Raw genomic sequence first — 25,261 nt, 5'->3', positions numbered from 1 at the left:
TTTTTCTCACCGGGAATCCTACAACATCAAGGTCTTCTAAATAAAACAAACAACTGCTCATGACCAAATGACTGCGTGGCAGCATTCTTTGGAAGTGTAGCTTTGGTACCAGTGACTTTCTACTTGATGGAATCGCACCACAAAGTCTGAATCTTAGTACGCACCAATCTGCAGAGACTTTGCTCCACATGCTTTCAAAACGAGGTCTTCGTGTTTCTGCTTCCTTCTGAAGATTGAAGATTCAGTTGGTTTGTATTATAATACTTCGCCTAGCACCAAGTTACACATTAAGAAGTACTTATTGTACTGGAATAAAAACCAGATATAAACAAATTCACTTAAAATTTTGAGCTTGAATTGACAAATTGGATAATTTAGGAAAAGTCTCAATAAAACATTATATTGGTTACAGCTTGATCGTTGAATGAATAAACATAAATGTCAGAATAAACAAAAATGAATGCAAATCATTTAAAAGACAAAGTTTCGTCATATCTCAAAGAGCAAATGAGGAATCGTAAAATGAGCTGCTATTGACTTTACTGTACACCTATGTTTACATTTACCTTACGTATCTTGAAGCAAAATATGTTCGGCAAAAGAAAAAGATTGCGAGAATGAGGGTTTGGGGAAAGTTGTGGCCTAGGGATGAGAGAGTTTGACAGCATAAATGTCTGCCCACTGCTGTGTGTGTGTGTGTGTGTGTGTGTGTGTGTGTGTGTGTGTGTGTGTGTGTGTGTGTGTGTGTGTGTGTGTGTGTGTGTGTGTGTGTGTGTGTTGGACGCATTGGATGTGTTAAATGCAGAGCACAAATTGGTATGGGTCACCATTCTTGGCTGTATGTCACTTTCACTTTTTTTAATTTTCCGGTATACAGAACAATGCATTCTGGGAAATGTAGTCTTTGGATGAATTAACTAAACCTCAGTATTATTTTGCCTATTGTATTCTCATTATTATTTCTCAGAAAAGATAATTACCACAAGGAAATTGACTTATTTGTTCATAGTGTGCTGTGGATAGTTACTGAAGGGAGAAACAAAATATGTCCAACTGTAATTTTATTAAGCCTTCTGAGTGGCAATGATGAGTGTTCTACACTGAGTTTTATGGTCGTCGATGACCTGGAATGCTGGGAATCCTGTCGAGTAAGAAAACATAATCGTTTTGAGAAATTCAGAGTTTTAATGAAGCTAAATAACATAATAATAGAATGGCTTTTAGAGTCAATATGATTAGCGCTAGAATAACAAAATTCTAGCTGCTGCCCTTTGTCATATCTTAACAAACAAACACTCTTTATTTTTTTATGTTTAGAAAAAGAGCAGAACATGGAGAGTCTGGTGAAATAGTAGATTAAAACACTGAATGCAGAGAATATATCCATAGCATTATATGAGTTTCAGTTCATCAGTGGAGCATCAAAGTTTATCAGGTGAGAACATTAATCATCTCTTGGTTTTGGTTATAAGGGGCATTTTCTACAGGTCCACACTCCACTAGGGGTCAGTCTGGGCCTTAGTATTTCTACGCAGAATTCTTCTCTATCTTTACACCCTCATGTTTGTATCATGGAATAGAATTCATTACATTAAAACTTTATGAGAGCTCTGCAATGTGTTTTTTTCTATCTTACATTTAAAAAAGAAGCAAGTGCTTCTCAATACAGTGGTGATCCGTACACTTCAACCTCACACAGTGTAAGATATTCTTCCCGTCCTGGGATAACAACATTAATGTAACGTCCTTCCATCCCATCACATTCAAAGGTGGAGGAAAAACCAGCAGGAATGGAAGAGATCACAGCACACCTGAAGAAAAGGTGGGGTAAGCATCTTGAGAAACTTTGAAATGCCATCCACATACGAAGCAAACCCAGCAGCTACACCATTTGTAACCAAGTTATATGTAACTTTTTTTAGCATACTGCAGTAAATTCTAAATGTATTTAAAGAAAAATTAAGAGGTTTAGAGCTGAATTCACTTACCTGGGATTGTTATTGCCATTTTGGTCCAGGCTGCTTCCAATTCTGATTTCTGCCCCATTCAGTCTTTCAGGAACACTGTCTGCTGTGTTTGTAATTACTACTGAAAACACTTTGTGGCTTTTCAGCAGGTCCAGTCTCCACCAAGGATTGAGAGCTTTTTCGGTGTGGGAACAGGATCCATGACCGTAAACACCATCTTTGTTCCCATCAACAACATTGAATGCAAAGCCGTTTCCATGGAGGGAACTCTGTGTAGCTCTCCCTTGTAAAGCCACATTTTCACCTAAAACAACAGATGAGTTCCAGGTCAAAGAACAAAGAACTTGTCTTACAGTCTAGAAATGGATTACAAGACAACAACATTGTTAAATAAAAAATATTGCTTTATTTTATTTTTTTTAATAAAAAGATTAAAGTAAGCATTCTCTCTTTTGATTAATTACTTTTATCAGAGTTACACAGTTTAAATCCTTCTCACCATCAGGAGCTGGATAACCGTAAACCTCGACCTCGCAGAGGGTAAGAACTTTAGATCCAGGTAATAACACATTGATGTAACGGCCTGAAATGCCTTTCTTCCATTTGAAAGTGAGGGATCTCCCACCTGGAATGGATGAAATCTTTCCAGCCCTGTATACAAAACAACAGCAGGTACACAATGCGGGATCGTGTGTATGTAACCTCCTCACATTGTTCTTTTAAAATAGTTGTAGGGTAGTTTTCTTACAGTGGATTGCTGTTGCCGTTGTTCAGCAGAGAGTCCCCAATGTGTATCTCAGCTCCATCAAGCCTTTCAGGACAGCAGTCTTTGCGGTTGGTGATAGTTATGGAGGTCACTACATACTTGTCTAGTAAGTCTAACCTCCACCAAGGTTCTTCTTGCAATGTAGTAGCAGTACAAGATCCGTGATTATAATGTGGGTCACGATTGCCATCAATAGCATTACTGGCATGGCCATCTGCTGACCAAGGATTCTCGACCAGGTCTGATTGTGTGGCCTTGCCATATAAAGCAAGATTTCTGGCTGAAATTGATAAAGCATTATAGTCAGTATGTATTATAAACAAGAACATGAATAAGTCAAAATTAAAAAGTTTAAAAAATTATCTGTTTGCTTGCTTGCTTGCTTTCCAGTAATTTTTTGTATAGCTGTATACTAGGTTTACACAAAAGGCAACAAGTACATTTCCACCATTATTGCCAAGAAGAAACACCTGTGCAAGACAGTTCAAATATAAAATGTTATAGAAAACCATTTTCCAAAACATATCGCTGTTATAAGCTAATTAAGGCATTTTGAGAAAGAAGTTTACAAAATTATGAATAATTCATAAAATGTAACATAAAAATGAATAGTAAAGTTTTCTATAAAAAAATAAATAAATAAAAGTTCATGGGTGACAACTTGCTCCAATTAAAATGTTTTGCAGTAAAATGTTACAACCAGTGTCTGTAATGTATTTTGAATGTTTCTTTACAGTTAAAACTATCTGTGTAATTTTGAATCTTACCTTTAGCTGCAGTTGAGTCTGTAAAATAAGGCATTACAAAAATCCAAAGTATGAAAAACATCTGCATTTCCATTATCCTATATGTGAAAAGTAAAATAAGCAAGGTTATCAAAAATCTAATATGCACTGTCAGTTTTGTTCATAACCTGATTTTATAATGGATTTACTTTGTGGGTTTGTTTTAATATTTATCAGAATGATTGCACTTTTTTATTCTAATTGAATTCGATTTGCAATTAAGTCAAATGTGGAATTAAAATGATAGCATGAAAACATAACTGACATTAATTAAAACAAGCCACTCACCTGTATTTTATTATTTAGAAAAAAATATATATATATTTCTCTCAAAGACAAGCCAAAGATCACGCTGGGGAACAGTGCTCATGAAAACAAAACAAAAAAAGGGCCAGCTATAAATACACAGCATGGATGTTTTATCTAAACGGGTCATCTGAGATAAATGTGCTTTATCACAACTACTCTGCATGTTTTTAATCAATTCAAATAAATTAATAAAGATAAATTTTTATTGCAGTGCATGAAACCAAGGAGAAACCATATAGGTCCAGTCTGTAAAAATACATGAAAAACAAAGCAAAACAATAGGTTCAAAAAAGGGATTCAAAATGTCAAATAACAAACAATGCTGAAACCATAAAATGTACTTAATGTGATATAGTCAAGTCACCTTTATTTATATAGCACTTTAAACAACACAGATTGTGTCAAAGCAGCTGAACAACATTCATTAGGAAAACAGTGTGTCAATAATGCAAAATGACAGTTAAAGGCAGTTCATCATTGAATTCAGTGATGTCATCATGCAGCTCAGTTCAGTTTAAATATTATCTGTGCAATAATTTGCAATAAGTGAAGTTTCCCCAACTAAACAAGCTAGAGGCGACAGCAGCAAGGAACCAAAACTCATGAAATAAAAGTTTTAAATGGACATAACCTCACTTACATGTGACAAACAAAATCATTGCATTTCTTAAAAGAAATACAAGTGCTTCCTGTAGCTCAATCATGCGCAAGGTTGGGGGTTCGATTCCCCGGCAAAACATGATAGGTAAAAATTGATAACCTGAATGCACTGTATGATTAAAGCATCTGCTAAATGCATAAATTTAATTTAATTTAAGTGCTTGCAAAAAGTGCAATTGAAGGATGGTAATGGGTTTTCTTGCTGTGGTTGCTTTTAATTGTAGAAAAGAAGAAGAAAGTGTGAGAATTTTTAAATTCTGTGCTGCGTTTCAAATAGAGGCAGTAGTCTATATGCAGGTTTGGACAATGAATCATTAAGAACTTTTACACCACATTCACTTTTACAGACCTTACCTTTTAATAAAACCTTTAGCCTTTGGCTGGCCCCATCCCTGTATCTTATCTGCGGCCTATTTCTAAAGAGCTCTCTTGCAATCATTCATGAAAATTGGCCTTATCGCTTCTCAAATTGGCTTTTTACATGATGTTTTTGAGTTTGTGCACTGATGCATTATCTATTTTGAACAAATGCATGTGAACTAATTAATGTCTAAAATGAACATAAACCTCCTGAGACCTTGCATCCTCATATAAGGAAATTATATTTCAGAGTGATTTTCTCTGAGATTATGCCACAGTTTTGGATGTCCTTTACAGAACACTTTCAGGGCTTTTCAGATATATTAAATGTTTGGATGTTTCACCATGACCACTCCCTCTCCTTGTTTTTTTTTAAATGTCTGATATTCATTTAGTGACACTATTATGGAAAATGATAATATTTTGTATTTTTTTTTTTCAATCCGATTAACACACTGTGAACACACACCCGGAGCAGTGGGCAGCTATTTATGCTGCGGCGCCCGGGGAGCAGTTTCGGGGTTCAATGCCTTGCTCAAGGGCACCGTCGTGGTATTGAAGGTGGAGAGAGCACTGTACATGCACAACCCCCACCTACAATTCCTGCCAGCCCAAGACTCAAACTCACAACCCTTTGATTGCGAGTCCGACTCTCTAACCATTAGGCCACGACTTCCCGGGTTTATGAGGTTTAATAAAAAAAAAAAATATATATATATATATATATGACTTTCTGTTATGAAACAGGACGTTGATTTCATACTGTGGACTAAAAGCATGTCATTACATGTTGCCCCAAAAACACATTAATATGCAAATTTGATTTATTTTATATAAATACATTAGGCCTATATAATGAGAAAACATGTTTATGGTCATTTTATACACATTTTACATAAAGAAAAAGTGTATATCAAATAATTCCGTTATAACATCATTAAGAATTATCTTTATACAAAGTTTGGTAAAAAAAAAAAAATCCTGAAAACTAAAAATGTATTGGTGATTAAAAAAAATTGTTTATGCATGCTTATTTATGTCTTTTTATTTTTTTAAATTATAATAAATTGAGTCCCGATGTATAATTTATTAATTAAATATTATTATGCTCTAAACAATGTAATAACATGAAAAAAAATCGTCAAATGTTCTGTCGGTTTTTAAGAGGTTAAATAGAATGAACATGGTTATCTACATTAATCTTTGTTTAAAATTATATCATGCATTAATTTAAAACGCTTGATAACTTATTCATTACAAAATTGTACTAAAATGTCTTTTTTTCTGCAAAAATAAATATATAAATGGTTTCAAAGGAAAATTAATTTCTGAATGTATGCTTTATGAAATTGTTGTGTAAAACTGTATCTCTAAAACTCGTCTCCCACACTTTTTCTTTTGGAAAATGTGTTCATGTTGTGGTTTTCATTGTGCAAAATGAGTAGCCCATATAAAACTTGACGGTTCGATCATTAAAGAGTCAAGATTGTATGTGGCTTTGTTTTGATGTCAACAGACTGAACTAAAGGTCAGAGTTTAGAGAGGTACAAAGGTGATGTATTTCATGCCTACACAAAGAATGGGTTGACTGAATGTCTGAAAATCGGGTCTAATTTGGTCTGTGATCGATGGCTTTGACTTGATTATACAAATATTGTGAAAAGTGTCATTGAAAGTGAAAAGACATTACAATCCACGATGACCATGCTGGGAATCCTTTAAATGCTGAGTAATAAAAGCATAATCATTGTGAGAAAATTCATTTAAATAAAATTATAACATAACAATATACTGGCTCTGTCAAGTCAATATGATTAGCTCATAACAGAATGATGCCTTATAGTCATATTTTTAAAACGAATAAAAGATGATATGCCTGAAAACACAAATCTGATGGAATTGCAAACAAGCTTCAAAAAAATGAATGTGTAATTACATGAGCTTTGATGCATTATTGTGAACACCCCACCCCCAAATAGACTCTCCAATCAACAGTGATTGGAATGTAGTTTGTTATTAGCTATAAAAAAAAATTAAATACATATTTCAATTCAATTATTAAAGTGGGTTGCTGTAGTCATTTTCTTGTGCTCCATCAATCGTCTCAGGGCTTCTGATGGTGAGGGTCATTATATAGCATTAGAAAAGTATGTGTTTAGACAATCTGAGTGCAAGAGAAGTAGGCTATAAATCAAGGTAAAATAAAAATAATAATAGAACAATAGTGTGGGTGGAAGCGATGTTGTATAGATACTTAAAAAAATTGTGCAATACTCATAGAGGAAGTACGTACAGTAAAGGGAACAGTTAACACCCATTGTTACCACTAGATGGCACTATTATGCCAATAATCTGTCTTGTGCTACTGGACATTACAAAATAAAAAATGATTACTGGCTCTAACTCAGGGGTTCTCAACCTTTTTTATGCCGGCTCCCCTGGGGGATCACTGAGGCCCCCTAGTGGGAAATCCTGCTCTAACTTCACTTCCATAATGTGCATTATATTTTATTTATTATACTTTTAATTTGCATCGATTTGAAATGTTTTGTATGCAGTATCAGGAATACGAGTTCTTCCAAATTATATTTTAATCTAAATTGTATGAGTTGTATATAATTTTGGGAAGAAAAATATAATATATTATTTATACGAAAATCTCGTTTGGTTTTATTCACAATGACATCTCGCGAGAGTTCCTTCAAATAACGACTCTTGTTCCGACCGTTGCGCATGCGTAGTGCTGTTTTAAAACATTTTTCCACGAACTAGCCTCTATCGCTAATAAAGAAACAATGGCGACAGCGGCGACTGCAGCGGGCGGAACGGGCTCCGGAGGACCATCGGCTGGACAGGCGGGCGCCGGTTCTTCGATCGGACGGAAAAAAGACGGAGGGCCTTCTTCCAAATTTTGGGAGAGCTCGGAAACGGTGTCCCAGTTGGAGACAGTTCGGCTGTGGATCGGGAAACACTATAAGAAGGTCTGCGGCTCATGAGGCGCCCGTTGAATGGGGGCGCGCGCGCATCACACAATAGCTACAAGAAGCGGCACGCGTGCTTGTGTGTAGTTTATTTGCTATTATATTCTATTTTATTGAAGGGTCGAGTCAGAGCAGTGGTGCAGATGTTGTTTGGATTCCAGGCTGGCATTTTAGTCAGCAAGTTTTGTTCATGTGTTTAATTAAAGCGGCAGTGTTGTGTGCGCTGTTGAGTTAGCTTGCGCGCTAACGATAGTGACCGAGATGCCATAAGAATGGCTGTGTGTCTTAAAATATGCCAAATTACCGTCTTCATTCGCAACATGTTTTGCTATATGCTCTCTTTTTAATAAACTCCACTGCATTTAATGTCAGATGGCTCTTGGTGGTTCTCGCCATAATGCTTCGGTTGTTTGTGCTGAAGTTTGTTTACTGGTTCTCTAATGTTGATTCATTAGATGTTCTGGTGGTACCATGATTCAGTAATGCTGTAATATTGTGTACATGCACATGGTACTGAATGATTTACACTGTCACCCATCATTGTTTTTAGGTCGTAGCCAAAGGTATGTCAAGAATACCATGGTATTTACGACGGTACGGTGTTCATTTTAAACATGAATCTTTTGTTAGTGCTTTAGCTTTGTGGCAGAGATAACGTGTGTATGTTGTTTAAAATCAAGTGTGATGGTTTTTCTTTGACAGATATTTGTTGGCACTGGATTATTTCACCCTTACTCCGTATTGTCCAGTTATAGTCTCCTATAATGCAGTTTTGTGAATGAGGTTTGTGTGTTATGCATGTTCTGAAACATTTCTTCAGATTAGATTGTAATGATTGCTAGAAGCAGAACTTGAGGGTATTTTTGTTTTTGTGTGATTACTGAGAAAACAGACATAAAGAACCAATGCTTAGAGTTTTCTAATTAATTTTCTGGTATTTATTGTTGCTTTTCATTTTTCTGCAGTATGTCCAAAATGACTCCCCTACTTGCAAAACATTGGCTGCGCTGGTGGTGCAGTTGCTGCAGTTTCAGGAGGATGCATTTGGGCGTAGAGTCAGCAATCCTGCCCTCACCAAATTACCCGTAAGTCTGGATTTGCAGTGTTTACACTTCTTGTTCTTCACATTCCCAATCTATAACACTTTTACTCATCTTCAAAAACATAACTGAAGATAGTCTCCTCATTTAAAGTCCATTCATCCATAGTTCATAAAATATAAGTAAATGTGATCTATGTGAACGGAGTAGTTCATATAAAGACAAAATCAATTTAAGGTGAACAGATTTAAATCAGCCCCCCCCCCCCAAAAAAAAGCTCTGAGACAAAAAATAGAGCATATCAAATATAGTAAACAGAAATTCAAACATACTTGTTTGAGGCATAAGAATCAATTAGGTTTGTTATTGTGCAGTGAGCTGCTGTTGATTATATATATAATGGGCTTTGTGTGTGTGTCAATCAGTGTTTGTGTAAATTAAAAGCAAAATTAATCATGCAAATTCATATAAATTGATTGTCTATTCAGAAAGCTTGAATTAAACTATTCTAATAATATTGATTCCTTTTATAATCTCTGTGAAATCTTTGAACATTAATATCTTCATTTTTGTTCCGAAGATGAATGAAAGTCTTATGGATGTGGAACGACATGAGGTTGAGTAACTGACAGAATTTTCATTTTTAGGTGAATTATCTCTTAAATGTGCTCTCTTGTTCATGCCCCTCTATACTCCAATTTATTGTTTCACATGTGACACAGTACAAGTACAGTGCCTTGTTCGTTCTGCAGAAATTTGTGCATCTGTATTTGAACACCAATGGGAAATTTTAAGTCATTTTGTCATTCTAGGCAAAGAGCTTTCTGGATTTCAAACCCGGAGGAGCCCTTTGCCACATTCTGGGTTCTGCATACAAGTCCAAAAGCGAGCAGGGCTGGTGAGTAGAATCTCAGGAAGGGTCAAAGTTGGAATAATGCATGCAATGACAGCAACTTCAGTGAAGTAATACTTCAAAGCTAATGCTAATATGTTAAATATTCGTGTGCTTGTATTTCTTCAGGAGGAGGTTTGATCTGCAGAACCCATCCAGAATGGATAGAAACGTAGAGATGTTCATGACTATTGAGAAGACTCTTTTTCAGGTAGAGGTCTATAAATCTGAATATATATAATGGGAGTCATTGTGAATGTACTTTTGTTGATTTTGTCACACTTGGCCCTCCCAGCCCTGAATATGTAATGTTCTCTGTATGCGACAATGCATATCTCATTCTTCCCTGCAGAACAACTCTTTGAGCCGACCAATTGTATACATTGTGTCTGACATGGAGCAAAAGCAAGCCAACAAGCTCAAAGACATCATCAAGAGACATCAGGTTAAAAAAAAAACACACAAATTGATCCTATATCTATATATAATTTATTTTATTTTATTTTTGTACCTTTCTGAGGTTTTTGTTTCACTCAAACTTCTAGGGCACCATCACTGAAGATAAGTCAAAGGCCACTCATATTATTTACCCCTCCCCAGCCCAGGTTGAAGAAGGTTGGTGTTTGATTTTTATAACAAAAGACGAAGGGTGAACACAATTTTCTCAATCATTTTTTTTAACTGGACATTATATTTGTTTTTTTCTTGAACTTAAGTTTTGAATTCTGCTCCTGCCTTTCAGAGGAATGGCTACGTCCTGTCATGCGCAAAGACAAACAAGTTTTGGTTCACTGGGGTTATTACCCTGACAGGTTGGTTGGGTATATATATACACATACTGCATGTTTGTGTGAAACAAAAAGATTCTTTCTACTTGAAATGATAAATCATATTATTTAACTCTGCAGTTATGATACGTGGGTATCAACAAGTGATGTGGATGGAGATGTTGAGGATCCACCAAGTTCTGAGAAACCATGGAGGGTAAGGGGATCTGTAAATGTTTTGATACGTTTCCTAATTCGCAGTTTTAAAATAAACACTTTTCGAAGACCTTACAGTATGAAGCATAATCTTACAGCCAGATTCAGTTTTCCAGCGTTTTCTCAGTATGTTTTACGATCCCCTCAGGTGCATGCTAAATGGGTCACCGACACAGATGCTTTCAACGAGTGGATGAATGAGGAAGATTATGAAGTGGACGAGAACAAGAAGCCTGTGAGTTTCCGCCAGCGGATCTTCCCAGGGGAGGAAGTGGTAAGAGACCCAAAGAGACGGGCGCTAAAGAAATAGAAATGGTGCATGTTCAGATTTCTGTTGTGTTGCTAAGCCAGACCCTCTGAGGTCTAGGCAGGGCTTGTTCTGTCACTGTCTGTGTGTCTGTCAATCATCCTCTAAAGCTCTTCCTCGCTGCCTCACCCTCACGTACCTCACCCACCCACCCAGATATTCCCTCAGAACCCCCCTACCCCTTGTGTGTAAGACCGTTCCATTCTCTCATTCTCTCGCTCTTTCTCTCATCCTTCACCCCTCCATGGTTCTGATCAGTCTTCCCGTACACCCGATCGCAAGGACCGCAAGTCCCTGGTTGCCGGCAAGAAGAGGAGACGCTCTCCATCCCCACCCAGCACCCCTGCAGAGTCCCGCAAAAAGGGCAAGAAAGGGTAACTATCTTGTCGGAGTCTGATAAATATATGCACAACAGTTTAAGTGTTTTGAGTTCTGTAACATTTTCCAAATGTTTTTTAAAGAAGTCTCTTAAGCTCAACAAGGCTGACGGGATTATTATTACAGTTTAAATAATTGGTTTCTATTTCAGTTTAAATTGTTTTATTTTTTCTGATGGTTTTTCAGCAGCCATGTCTCCAGTCCTCAGCGTCACATGATCCTTCAGAAATCCTTCTAATATGTTAATTTACTGCTTTTTATGTGAGAAACATTTCTTCGTCATGATCATTTTAAATGTAACGGTCTCATTCATTCATTTACCTCGTACAGGAATCCTGGATCACAGGGGAGACGCCGTGGACATCAGAATGATGACGAGCAGGATGAAGACCTCACAAAGGACCTGGAAGATCCCTCCCCGGTACCAGGAATGGAGGATGTTACATTGCCAAAGAATGGTCAGTCTTCTTGATTAATAGTCCCTTATTTGAAAAGGCTATGTTTACTCTACTGCTATTGTACACTTGATCATAACCCTGGGTTACTAAGGGTGGCTTTTCCCTGTTAGTAGTAGTACACTTACTAAGTGACCTTGGGGAAAAAAGCCTGGTTAACAACTACTTGCTTGACTTAAATGGCTGAGCTGTTTTTTTTTTTTTCCTGAGCTTTTTATTTCATAGTTCATAGCTCCTTTTTTTTTTTTTTTTTTTTTAAAGCCCCTCTGGATGCATTGAAATTCAGTGCATGACTGAAATAGACACTCTGCTATTAGAAGCTGCGCCCTACTTTCAGTGTCCTACTTTACACTGAAAGCTTTTCAATTTTATCGTATTGGAATTGCCTTTCTGATACATCGTCTGCTTTCCTAAATGTTTGCTGCCTTTCTGCTTGCAGTCAATCAGAAAAAGGACAGTGAGAACACGCCAGTGAAAGGTGGAACGGTTGCTGATTTGGGTGAGTATTTTGCTTCTTATTTGTTGTGGGTATGAATGTGATCTCTCGTCAGAGGAAATGTAAATGATCGCACTAATTTTGTTTACCCTCTTAGATGACCAGGGAGATGATTCACTAGCATCTGGTGGCAAGGTACAGTCTCTTCATATTGTAATCCAGTTGTGTTTTTGGAAAGTTTCTCTCCATTATTATATCAGATTCACAGCATTTGGTTGATAATAGCACTAACTTTAAAAGGTTTTTTTTTTTTTTTTTTTTTTTTCCCCAATATATGATTTTAGTGCCAAGCCATTTATACAGTAAGATGGTTCTTAAAGTGTTTATGAAATGTAATTGACAGGAGGAAGATGAACAGGGCAAAATTGTGGTCAATCGTCTGATTGACTCTGAGGACAATGTGACTGAACAAACCCATCACATCATTATTCCCAGCTATGCTGCCTGGTTCGACTACAACAGGTATCAAATTCCTTCCACCACATGCTTTTTCAGTGTTCTGAGAGTCTTTGGGTGGAAGCAGTGTTATAGACCAGTGAATCTCAACCTTTTTGACTTGTCCAACACAATATTCGAAGACTCTTCCTCATATATGCTGTGATATTATTTCCATGTAATTATGATAGCTGATTTTTTTTTTTTTTTTCTTTTGTCAATATTAAATTAACCACAATTATTTCAAGTTTTTTTTTTTATAAATCAATACAATTCAAATAAAATAATTACATTTTATAATGAAGTGGTTTTACATTTTTTACAAAAACAGTATGAATTTTACTTAGAATTATTTAACTTATAAAATAATTAAACTGAAGTCATCCCCTTGAAGTGGACCCCCTGCACCCTGATGGATAATCACTGTATTCAATTTTTTTTTAAGGTAAAAATAAATGTAATAAAATGTCTTTCCAACTTAATGATAAATGTCATATGTATGATGTTTGTCTAGTTTTTTTTCAGTTCAATCCTGAAAAAGCCCACTCTACCTTTTTCTTATAGTTGGGAATGTCGTTGCGCATTCACATTTTTCTTTTCTTTTTTCCCAGTATACATGAAATTGAGAGGCGTGCCCTGCCAGAGTTCTTCAATGGCAAAAACAAATCTAAGACTCCAGAGATGTAAGTTTGCACATTTCATTCACATTACAACTTAATTCACATTTTCTATCTCAACTTTCATGCTTTGTTTATTTCCTCTTCCTTAGCTATCTGGCTTATCGTAACTTCATGATTGACACATACCGGCTGAATCCTCAGGAGTACCTGACCTCCACCTCCTGCAGGAGAAACCTGACTGGAGATGTGTGTGCGGTTATGAGGTCAGAATTTTCATTTACCTTTAGGATTTATTAGAATATTATGCAGAGAGCCTTGCATAAAGTCAAATAGAACAATTTCTTTTATTACTTGATATTACATATTTACCTTTAGTGTTGTCTTTTTCCCCCCAGAGCGCATGCCTTTTTGGAGCAGTGGGGGCTGGTCAACTATCAGGTTGATTCTGAGAGCAGACCCCTCCCCATGGGTCCTCCACCAACCCCACATTTCAATGTTCTGGCTGATACTCCCTCTGGCTTGGTGCCACTGCACCACCGCCCCCCGCAGGTGAGACTGTGATGACTTCCCTTTTAATTCCCAGTAGAATTTATTGCATAACAGTTGCAATAAAGTCTTTGCTTTTCATCCCAGGTTCCTCCTGCTCAGCAGATGCTGAACTTCCCAGAGAAGGGCAAAGACAAGCCAACTGACCTGCAGAACTTTGGCCTCCGTACAGATATTTACTCAAAGAAGAATCCCAAGGCAAGTCACCTTATACTAGACCTAGGTGTCAATGCTTTTGTTTTTTTAAATAGTTTTTTGATGTAATAATTTGCCTTACAGGGTAAAGGGGCTGCAGGTGGGAGAGAGTGGACTGAGCAAGAAACATTACTTCTGTTGGAGGTGAGATCTGAATCAGTGGGCATCATAAACTCAGGATTCTTTTTCATACCAGTTTGTTTTAATATATTTTAAACTAATGATTCCAGGCTCTGGAGATGTATAAGGATGACTGGAATAAGGTTTCGGAGCACGTGGGCAGCCGTACACAAGATGAGTGCATCTTGCACTTCCTGCGTTTGCCCATAGAGGATCAATACCTGGAGAGCTCTGAAGCCTCACTAGGCCCTTTGGCTTACCAGCCGATCCCCTTTAGCCAATCAGGAAATCCTGTCATGAGCACTGTTGCATTCCTTGCCTCTGTGGTCGACCCACGCGTTGCGGCAGCTGCTGCCAAAGCAGCTTTGGGTATGTTGTCAAGTTTTGGTGTATCCACCTTTTTTTTTTTTTTTTTTTTAAATGTAAGCGAGAATGTAGATATTTGTCATTTCAATGTGCTGGGCTTCCGGTGTCATTAATTGCACATCAGTTTGGGGTGAGAAGTTACCCCCCATCATTGTGTTAAATAAGAAAAGCAATGAATAGACATTGCAAAAAAGGAGCTTTAGGCGTATTTTGATTCATAAGAATTTTTTACACAAACTTTTAAGGCTACAGTGTGACCATATCATTCTTTTCCAAAGCTGCATTTGAAGTGGCATTTAGGTATTTAGCTAAACTGTTCAGAGGTAGCATGAATGAATTGATACATGACGCTATAAACTAATGGATTTTAAATGGGCATCAATGGGATTTAAAAATTAAATATTGAGATATGAAATTATTTTTTTCATTAGAATGACACTCTAAATACGAAACTAAAACTGCAAGTTGGTGGCAGCAAGTCACTTTCTTAATGAGCGAGTCGTTTATTAATTTAACAGTTTCGTCCAGAGCACTGATTCATTCAGTATTGTAACACTGCTATGGCTTTGTTCAAGTGTTTCTGTTGTTGAAATTGAGAAAGATTTTAAAGTTTTTCCCCAAATTCACCTGTGGAATCAGTAGCCCTAGATTTATATAAATTAAATTTGTTGTAATCATAATTGTGACCCTGGACCACAAAACCAGTTTAGTCGCTTGGGTATATTTTTAGCAATGGCCAAAAAGACATTGTATGGGTCAAAATTATCGATTTTTCTTTTGTGCCAAAAATCCTTAGGATATTAAGTAAAGATCATGTTCCAGGAAGATATTTTGTAAATTTCCAACTGTAAATATATCAAAACTTAATTTTTGATTGTTAATATGCATTGCTAAGAACTTAATGTGGACAACTTTAAAGGCGATTTTCTCAATATTTCGATTTTTTTGCAACCTCAGATCCAGACTTTCAAATAGTTGTACCTCTGCCAAATATTGTCAGATCATTTTATATATATATATATATATATATATATATATATATATATATATCATACACATACAATACAGACCAAAAGTTTGGACACACCTTCTCATTCAAAGAGTTTTCTTTATTTTCATTTTCAAATTGTAGATTCACACTGAAGGCATCAAAACTATGAATTAACACATGTGGAATTATATATGGAATTATATACATAACAAAAAAGTGTGAAACAACTGAAAATATGTCATATTCTAGGTTCTTCAAAGTAGCCACCTTTTGCTTTGATTACTGCTTTGCACACTCTTGGCATTCTCTTGATGTAGTCACCTGAAATGGTCTTCCAACAGTCTTGAAGGAGTTCCCCGAGAGATGCTTAGCACTTGTTGGCCCTTTTGCCTTCTGTCTGCGGTCCAGCTCACCCCTAAACCATCTCGATTGGGTTCAGGTCCGGTGACTGTGGAGTCCAGGTTATCTGGCGCAGCACCCCATCACTCTCCTTCTTGGTCAAATAGCCCTTGATGCCTTCAGTGTGACTCTACAATTTTCATAGTCATGAAAATAAAGAACTCTTTTAATGAGAAGGTGTGCTTATTTAGCTTTCAGATTGTATAAATCTCACTTTTGAAAAATTTAATAGTTCACAACAAACAACATTGTGTGTTGTTGCCTGCATTTTAAGTGGGTTTTTCTGTGCATTACATTTGTAGAGGAGTTCTCGCGTGTGCGTGAGGAGGTTCCCACAGAGCTGGTGGAGGCTCATGTGAAGAAGGTACAGGAAGCCGCGCGCAGCTCAGGAAAAGTAGACCCTGCGTTCGGCTTGGAGAACAGTGGCATTGCTGGTACAGCCCCCGAGGAACCAGAGAAGACAGGTAATTTTGCATGCAGTGAAATTAAGAAAACTCATCAACAGCTGTGATGGGTGGGTTTTCCGTCTTGCGAATTGTTCCTGTGTAGTTCTAACTTCTTCCACCAGGTGGCATCAGATCAGTACTTCTGGACTCATAGACTAACCCGATGACCCTGATCAGCTGTGCATGGGCTTGCTGTGATTAAATGACTATTGGAGTAAAAAAACAAAAAAAAAACAAAGATATGATATAAAATCTCACCTAATACACCTTTATAGACCTTGTATAAGAATACATGAATTTTGAGAGCGCACAGCACCAGAGGAGGCGTGTGACTGCATACAATGGTAGCCGCTGGTTTTATGCAGCGCTGGCAGATGGGGCACAGACGTGGGAGGGGTTGAAACTGGGTCAGTGGCGTGACCTAGTGTGACATGGTGTGCCAGTGCAGGCTTTGCCACACATACCTTATTAAAGGCTCCAACGCCACAACTCTGTTCAGCTCTGATGCTCTAATGCCTGTTCATTAGGTCATTCAATCACTTAGTCATGCTGTACTCTTGCTTAATGGTTGGTCCATTTTGTTGTGTTTTTGCCTTCTGTGTGCTCTCCGGCTCTTTAGTTTGAATTTCGATGCATTTGTTGTGTTCACACTGTGATACTTCATTGTCCACTATGGCTACATTTCATACACACTTTCTCCTCACGTGTGCACTGCTGTTGAAAAGTTTGGAGTCAGTCAGTTTTTTTTTATTGTAATAATAAAAATGTAATATTCCTTTAGGTAATGTAAATTCTGTTATAATTTACAATATTGTGTTTTACTGTGGTTTTGACTGAGTAGTGCAGCCTTGGTGAGGGGTTACTTTTAAACAACATTCTTTTTAAGAATTAAAGCTGCAGTCCGTAACTTTTGACACTCTAGCGGTTAATAAACAGAACTGGTTGCGTCTTGCGGAAGAACATTGTAGCCGGAGCTACTTCTCTCTGTTTATGTCTATGAAGAATCACAAAGGTACCAGGTTACTCCGCCGCGGTACCCCCGAAGCAATGTAAAATAGTCTGAATATAAACACTTATTATAGGTGTACCCTAGTGATTCAGGACAGGCTAAAAACACGGTTTGGAAAATGGATTCATGGTGTACTTGCTTATTATATACAATTTGTAAATCTTGAACACAAAAAAAGTTACGGACCACAGCTCTGATTGGTTGTTTCTTACCGGGAGCGGTGAATTTCTGCAAATGGCAATAGGACCACTGGGAGGAGCCAGAGGAGCTTGATTTTATTCACAGATTATCTGTCTCATATTCTACTGTCAGGACATAATGACAGGTTTCACAAATACATTTTTACAAAAGTTACCTACTTCAGCTTTAAGAGGGACTTATTGATTTATCGTAAATCAATTTTAGCCAAAAATAGTGTTTTACTGCTGCTGAAGTGCTTTCTGAGATGTTTATTTTTTAGGTTTCTTGTTGTCCAATGCACTCTAGTACATTGCATTTTGATATTTTAATTAAAAAAATTCTTCTTTACTCTCAGAACCTACAGAGACTGAGAAGATGGACACTGACTCGGATTCCCAGCCTGATAAGGTCAGATATGGCCCTACCACCAGTAGTCATTTGTATTTGCTACTTTGTCATGTTAATGGATCGATTAGAATCAGATCAGAAGTGATTTATGATTTCCCAGCATTATTGGGATTTCTTGCAGTGCACCTCTCCATATGTAGTTCTTCCAAGTTCACTTTCTATACTGTCATCTGTACTGTCGCTTCATTTGCATTTCAGTTGTCTCATGCTGTCTGACTCATGTCTCGCCATTCCCCATCTCATCTGTTGCAGGCGGAGTCAAAGGATGAAGCAGAGAAGCCCAGCGAGTCTGCAGAGAAGCCGACAGAGACAGAGAAGGAAAAGAATGAGACCACAGAGAAATCTGAGCCGCAGGAAGAGGAAGAGAGTGAGGGAGGAGAATCCAAGACAGCAGGTACAGACACTGGAAGCCACAGCAACGAATGCTCATGGGCTTTTCCTGAAATCTGACACAAGCTGGTTGAAATCTGCTTAATGCCTGTTAAATTGAGCCACGATGCTTGTGTGCGATTCATGTTTGAGTTGCTACACCCCTTTCTTTTTCCTAAACATTGGACTTGGCTTTGCACGTTATCAAAAAGTTATATTTTTTTCTTTTTAAAGTTACCATTTCAAAAGATGCTGTTCACCAAAAAAAAAAAAAATAGTCAAGATGTTGCAAACCCGTCTGAGTTTCTTTTTTTTTGTTGAACACATCATATATTTGAATAATGTAGGTACATTAAAATATTGTAAATAATACATCTTTTCAGTAAATCCAAATACATAAAATCAAAAGAGCTGCTAGTTTTACATACAGTATGCTTTTAAAAACAAACAAGAACTGCTACATTTCACTGTAAAGTGCATGTTGACTTTTAAAATGTGGACTTGAACTTACTGTGCACCTCCTAAAAACCTCAAATCAAAGTTTTTTTATTTGTGAGGCCATTCGAATCAGTAGAAGATAGAATCATGATTCATATGCCTGTTTTACAGAAAATGTATAAAGTAATGGATTTTCGTTTTATTTCCCTGCCATGAAAATAAATGTTCGATATAATGTGAAATGTTTTTTCTAATTATGCTCTAAAATGACTGAGTCTGTGCTTTTTTTATTATTATTATTATTATTATTCTCATGTTCCAGAGAAAGACAAAGAGGAGGACATGGAGACCACAGAGGAAGGGAAAGAGGGTGAGGAAGAAAAGGAGGAAGGAAAGAAAAAGCTTGAGTTGGATATCGGAGAGGGCAACATCTCCACTGCTGCCGCTGCTGCTCTGGCCTCTGCTGCCACCAAGGCAAAGGTAATGCAATGCTCAGACTTCAACAGGGACTGGGTTCAATGTTTATCAGTTCTTTAACTTGCCTTTTTGGCACCAATAGTAAGTGTGTGCTTTGTGCAGCTGTCTCCAATCGAAGTCTTTTTATCACCCTGGCAGCTAACTTGATTTCATGCGCTGTTGTTTTTGTGTGTCTCAGCACCTGGCTGCAGTGGAAGAGAGGAAGATCAAATCTCTTGTGGCTCTGCTGGTAGAGACTCAGATGAAGAAGCTGGAGCTCAAACTCAGACACTTTGAGGAGCTGGAGACCATCATGGACCGTGAGAAAGAAGCAGTAAGTACTGAGTCTGGATATCAAGAATAGGTCACCCTAAAATCCAAAATAATGCATTTTATATTGTTTTATTGCATTGTGGGTTTTTTGCTCGATGTAGTAAAAGTTGTATTGTATTTTAGGTTGTTTTTTGTTTTTTTTAATATATCAATAAAATTATCTATTATCATTATTCTGTTTCTGAAAATAAAGTCAATGAATTTGTGTTTTTCCCGTCCATGCAGTGTTGCGATAGTTATTAACTACCGGTAGTTGTAGTATGAGGTTGTAATTTACACCTGCTTTGCTAGTGTTGTGCCTTGTTCTTATATATCCTGTAGTCTTATATCTGCACACCAGAGGCGCTGTCCGCAAGAGACTTGGAGAGCGGTACAAAATGCTTTAGAAAATCTAGCTGAAGATAGTAACCCAATTTAGCTGCTGTAAATAGTGCATGAAGGATGTGTCTTTATATAGCTCAGCCCAGTGGTACTTTATTTCCTTTTACTGTTCATAAATGTACTAAATACAGCTTTGATTTTAGTTAAGCATGTTGGTGACTTCTTCATAGGCTAGCAGCACCCACTCTTTCTTTAGAAAACGGCAAATAAAGGTTTTTTTCTGATGTACTGATTTATGCTCAAATGGCATTTTTGTGTCATTTTAGTGGCATGAATCGGGTTCATGCAATATTTGTGACACATTCTTCTGAGGGGTGTTTACGTAACTTCTGAAGCAACAGCATAAAGATGGCATTTGTAACCAGTATTGGCATGTCTAACTGGTCCACACTGGTTCCCAGTATAAAATTAGTTATTATTATTATTACTGAATAATGAATAAATTGTTCTATTTTTTTTGGTGGACAGAACATTCAAATGTGGTTTGAAGTAAATTTTTAACAAATGAACTAAATTCAGTAATTTTGTATATTTTTCTTCTGAAATGTTTTTATTTTTTGTAGCTTTTTCTCATGATTAACACAATTTTTCAATGCCAAATTGGATGTAACCAGAATGCAAATTTCCAGGTTTCATTTTTCTAGTTCTACGCTGATAGCGTTCTACCTTTTTTTTTTTTTAACATTATGCACAAATTTATATAAAAGAACCAGCTGTAAATAGACCAGATGTTGACTGCACTTGCCCAAACGAATAGATCCGATTAGAGTACTTGCAAAATGAGTTCTAATGATTGGGTTTGAAAAACAAATCGAAATTGTGTGCCGTTAGCAAAGCCTTGGTAATCAATTTAAACTTTCCTCTTTGCCTTATCAAGCTGTGTTGATTTAACAGAAGTTTTTCCCTTTATAGCTAGAGCTCCAGAGGCAGCAGCTTTTGACAGAGCGACAGGCGTTCCACATGGAGCAGTTAAAATATGCTGAGATGAAGGCTCGTCAGCAGATGGAGCAGCAGGCAGCTGCACAGCAGAATGCAGGAGGACATCATGGACCAGCTCCACATGGCCCACCACCACACGGTCCACCTCCAGGCATGCACCCTGGACACCCAGGACATCCCGGGCACCCTGGCCCCGGATATCCCCCCATGCACCATCCTATGGGTCCCCTCCATGCCCCTCAGACAGGTCAGCACATACCCTGATTTTCTGGTTTTGTGTTTGAGGTCTTCTTTTGGGTTGCTCCTTTTTGTACAAAACATACATTTTAGGCTGCTTTCTCAGAACACACACAAAGAAAACCACCTGGAGAACAGCTTGAGCTCCTTTATGGAGCTTAACACAGCTCTTTTTAATATCAAGCTTGTCCCGCAGTTGTCTGCATTTTACGACAGTCATTTTACATGATTTGACTGATTTGGACATTAAGTTTGGGCTTTTAATGAGGGCCACAAGTGCACCGCATGTTTGGAATGTGGCACAGTGATCGTTTTATCTCGATTATTGACTTTTTGTATCGTTTGAAGCTGAAATGGAAACTAAAATTTGAATAATTGCACATCCCTAAAGAGTCTTAAAAAGGTTGTAAGTCTTAATTTGCCATGCCACAAATGAAAAATGCAGATACTTAACAAAATTAAGCGAGTTTGTGCTTAAAACAACTATCTCTCAATAGGATCAGAACTTTACTTGGTCTTACTTTACTTGATCTTAAAAACCTGCAGAAATTAAGCTAATTCCTTTCCAAAAGCGAATATTCTTCAGCACATCAATACATCTCTCTTCAAGTGTCTTTTGTTGCTTTGTTCAGGACCAATGGTTGGACCAGGTCAGCCTATGCCAGGCCGAATGATGCCTGGACCTCCCCCAGTTGGACCCTCACAGGGTGGCATGCTGCCCATGATGGGCCCTCGACACCCCGGACCACTCAACGGCATGTGTGAGTATCCCTTCAATCGCCAGATCCTGGCCTCTTGTTCCTGTGTGTGGCACATTTGTCCTGGGCTCTATATAATTTTTTCAGCTGCGTTTTTAAAACAACATCATTGTCTCCTTATAGACCCAGGTCCGCCTCCAACCGCACAGCCTGATGGGATTCCCCCTGGCCCAGTGGGACCTTCTGTATCTGCGCCGCCGCCTCGTGCTGCTGAAAACTAAATTACCCCCACCCCCGTCACCGCACACGTATACATTCACACACAGATACACACACTGATAAATCTGGGATCCCCACAGACCTGCTGTCGTCACCCTCTGTAGTTTGGCCTTGCTGATGGGTGGGTCATCTCTAAATCCTCTCGATCGAGCGGAGCACTCACCTCCTCACCTGCAAACATTCACATGCTCAGGGCACAAAGTCAAGAGTGCTGCCATTCCTGCATCTCTTGACTAGTAATAGCACTGGCTTGTGTTCTGTTTTTCTCCTTGTTTGTTTTCGAGAGCGTTAGATAGACTCCTGCGGAAATTCGCTGTCCGGCTCTTCCCTGTAATGTGACTGATGGAATCATATGTGTATATTGTGCTAATCCACGTAAGCTAAATGCTCTAAGATCGAAATCACACTGTAGCTACGAGCCAGTTCGCAGCGTCCAGTCTCCTTTCGGAGTCTTTCCACTGCCTTGCGTGTTTCTTGTGCGGTATCCATTACAGCAGGGTTTCCCGGTGGCTTCCTCGAGCTTCCTTTTAATATTTACATCCACATCTAGCTGATAATCTACCTCGCCGGTGCAGTTGTACTTAATCTGTGCACAGTGTGTGAAGCAGATTTGCTTAATGGTACTCTGCTTGGTCAGCCACGCTGTGACCCAGAGATCACTGAGAGATCATAACTCACACCACCACGAGTGCTCCGCTGTCCTAAACCAGTTCGGAGTACTGTAACGCCGAACGAGAGCCCACCAAACTGCTGTTTTTAGAGATGTACCCACACACACATTAACCTATGTTTGCTTCAGATGTACGAACACACACAAACACACATTAAAAACCTCCGTTTTGTTCTCTCAGAGAACACAAATGGAGGTGTATATGGTATCACACTGAAGTGATGGAGGAACTTTGCTTATCTTAGGTGTAGCTGGCCTTTTGTTCTCCTCCCTTAGGTGCTGACAGAGTAGCTGCCCCGCCTCGCTCTACCTCTCTCACTTTACTACCTCTCCTCTCTTCTTCTCTATTCCTGTTATGGCTGTTCTCTCGCTTTCTCTTTTCTTTGTGTGTGCCCATGTGACTGCTGCATTACTGCTGTGTGGAGGCTGTCGTCCTCCTCCTCCTCAGGTGAACCAAGCCCTCATTTCAACACGGCCCACCCCACTACACTATACACACACACACACACACACACAGATACACGCGCATTTCCTCTTCCAAAACTTAGCAGGCTGTATATCACCCGAAAAACTGGGTGAAACCATGCCCTCCCCAATCCCCATATATATCTTTTATTGCTTTTTATTTTATGGTAATGTATTTTTAAGAAAATAAAGTTTGTGTAGACTCAGTTATCGCTGTTCTTGGAAGTTTGTAGCTTACTCTTTTTCGTTTTTACCCGGCACATTGATACTGAGACCTGAACACTGTCTAAATAAAATGGGTTTGTTTTTGTAAGACTGCTTTCGGTTTCATTTCTAAAGATTCCTCTGGTTTATGTGTTTGAATTAAATTTAAAGAGTGGATGAATCTCACAAAAAAATATAGAAAACTATGATCGTTTTTTGCGCAGTGATGCATTTATTTCTATTAAATCTCATTATAATATTATTATGGAAGCTTGTTTCCTCCCAGGATATATATATATATATATATATATATATATATATATATATATATATATATATATATATATATATATATATATATATATATATATATATATATATATAAACACATATATACATATATATAAAAATATGACTTTGAGAACTGAAGAAAAAAGTCATAATTGTGAGATATAAACTCGGAACTGTTAGATGAAAAGTCAAATTTTTATATATATATAAATTTGGATTTATATAAATAAATAATTTGGACTTTTCATCTCACAGTTCTGAGTTTATATCTCACAATTACGATTTAATTCTTTTTCTGAAAGTCTGATTTGCGATTATATGAAATAATAAAGTCTCAGAAAAGCCATTTTTTTGAGTTGCGCTTTGGCAAATGTAAATCCTGCTCTGTGAGAAGGAAAAAACATGCAGGAATTATAACAACCTCATGTAATGTAATCTCTAACCCGGATAATCCAGCATGTGGAAGAGTTCACTAGCATGTGGAGTGCTGGACTGTGCATAAGCAATGGGGGTTAGATGTGTTTTTCACAATGTTGGTTTTTTTTTTCACCTAAATATTGGCACTTTAAAATAATTACCAACTAGCGGCTGTGCATTAGTAGTTTTACCCTACAGGAAAGAGAAATTCATGATTTCAAAATTTCTTAACCGAGGGAAAAACTGTAAGGCACTACATTGATGGTATTGTAGTTTCCGTGAAATGGTGAAAATAAGAAAATACTGCTTAAATACTTGCATTAAAAAAAACATATCAAGTAATATTTCATTAATTAGCCTGTTTGATATTTAGTAAATTAGTACAATGCAGAAAGTGATGTCAAATGTTTCTATGTGAAATTAACAGCAGCTTCTGTTTGGACTGCAGTATAATATGATTATGGTTATTTCTGATGTATTAATACATTATGCTTAGTCTGAAAAAGTCATTTTTGAGATCAATGATCAATGGAGTCAATTGGGCTGTGAACAGCAAAATTTATTATTTAAACATGCATGGAGAATAGTTTGCCATTTATTAGTTAACCCATTTAAATAATAATAATAAAAAAATGTATGGTAAGCTGATCATTCTCAAATGCAACTTAATGTAGATTCAAAATAAGATGATGATGATGATTTAAACCTTTTTTTTTTCTCATACATAGATTAGATTTTGTCACTTTGGTGTGTGAGCACCCCAATTCCTCCATGTCGAACATTTACAGCTGTTATTTATGTTTGGTGTAATGATACCAGATGAGGCCTAGGCCATAAAATGATTCTTGAGGGATACCTAAACGCCCATTGATTTTAATAGATATTAAACACCTCCTTCAATCAAAAACAGACGGTGGTCTTGCTGCATTTATGCTTTTGTATAGATGAGCACGAGGCCCTATTTGTTGAGACAAGGTTTGGCTCCATCAC

General features: G+C 37.5%; 2 protein-coding genes across 5 annotated transcripts in view; one reads left to right on the top strand and one right to left on the bottom strand.

Moving 5' to 3' along the window:
* Positions 1 to 817: 817 nt before the first annotated feature.
* Positions 818 to 25,261, bottom strand: part of si:ch211-215k15.4 (fucolectin-3) — a 70,708-nt gene continuing 46,264 nt past the window's right edge. Inside the window, exons 2-8 of one of the 3 annotated variants that reach the window (XM_059568392.1) lie at positions 3,807 to 3,828; positions 3,501 to 3,577; positions 2,716 to 3,013; positions 2,467 to 2,618; positions 1,989 to 2,271; positions 1,637 to 1,811; positions 818 to 1,144 (exon numbers count right to left, since the gene is read on the bottom strand). In XM_059568392.1, coding sequence (XP_059424375.1) covers positions 1,661 to 1,811; positions 1,989 to 2,271; positions 2,467 to 2,618; positions 2,716 to 3,013; positions 3,501 to 3,573 — 957 coding nt within the window. In that variant the 5' untranslated portion in view covers positions 3,574 to 3,577; positions 3,807 to 3,828 and the 3' untranslated portion in view covers positions 818 to 1,144; positions 1,637 to 1,660. Of the gene's footprint in view, positions 1,145 to 1,165; positions 1,812 to 1,988; positions 2,272 to 2,466; positions 2,619 to 2,715; positions 3,014 to 3,500; positions 3,578 to 3,806; positions 3,829 to 25,261 lie in introns of those variants that run through there. The other 2 variants (XM_059568393.1, XM_059568391.1) reach the window with 2 other exon arrangements.
* LOC132158775 (SWI/SNF complex subunit SMARCC1-like) lies at positions 7,612 to 23,672 on the top strand. 2 transcript variants are annotated; one of them, XM_059568336.1, is made up of 28 exons: positions 7,612 to 7,828; positions 8,794 to 8,913; positions 9,681 to 9,766; positions 9,890 to 9,971; positions 10,113 to 10,205; positions 10,306 to 10,375; positions 10,503 to 10,572; positions 10,669 to 10,744; positions 10,892 to 11,017; positions 11,333 to 11,424; positions 11,759 to 11,886; positions 12,323 to 12,382; positions 12,477 to 12,514; positions 12,723 to 12,841; positions 13,426 to 13,497; positions 13,584 to 13,697; positions 13,830 to 13,983; positions 14,068 to 14,178; positions 14,260 to 14,319; positions 14,406 to 14,664; positions 16,354 to 16,515; positions 18,042 to 18,094; positions 18,347 to 18,488; positions 19,224 to 19,381; positions 19,557 to 19,691; positions 20,984 to 21,257; positions 21,880 to 22,008; positions 22,129 to 23,672. In XM_059568336.1, the coding sequence occupies exons 1-28, from the start codon at positions 7,643 to 7,645 to the stop codon at positions 22,224 to 22,226; spliced, it is 3,267 nt and encodes a 1,088-aa protein (XP_059424319.1). In that variant the 5' UTR covers positions 7,612 to 7,642; the 3' UTR covers positions 22,227 to 23,672. The 2 variants fall into 2 exon arrangements, with proteins under 2 accessions (XP_059424319.1, XP_059424318.1); XM_059568335.1 differs by having other exon boundaries at positions 7,613 to 7,828; positions 11,309 to 11,424.

Source organism: Carassius carassius, chromosome 15 (genome assembly GCF_963082965.1).
Source record: "Carassius carassius chromosome 15, fCarCar2.1, whole genome shotgun sequence".
Lineage (NCBI taxonomy): Eukaryota > Metazoa > Chordata > Actinopteri > Cypriniformes > Cyprinidae > Carassius > Carassius carassius.
The sequence above is the reverse complement of the archived record's forward strand: the minus strand, read 5'-3'. Positions and strand labels throughout refer to the sequence as shown.

Excerpts from the sequence above, each read along its gene's own strand:
- LOC132158775 (XM_059568335.1), top strand. The coding sequence starts at position 7,643 with ATGGCGACAGCGGCGACTGCAGCGGGCGGAACGGGCTCCGGAGGACCA. Across the intron at positions 13,498-13,583 it reads AAATCTAAGACTCCAGAGAT|CTATCTGGCTTATCGTAACT; the intron begins GTAAGTTTGCAC and ends CCTCTTCCTTAG. Across the intron at positions 14,665-16,353 it reads TGCTGCCAAAGCAGCTTTGG|AGGAGTTCTCGCGTGTGCGT; the intron begins GTATGTTGTCAA and ends TTACATTTGTAG.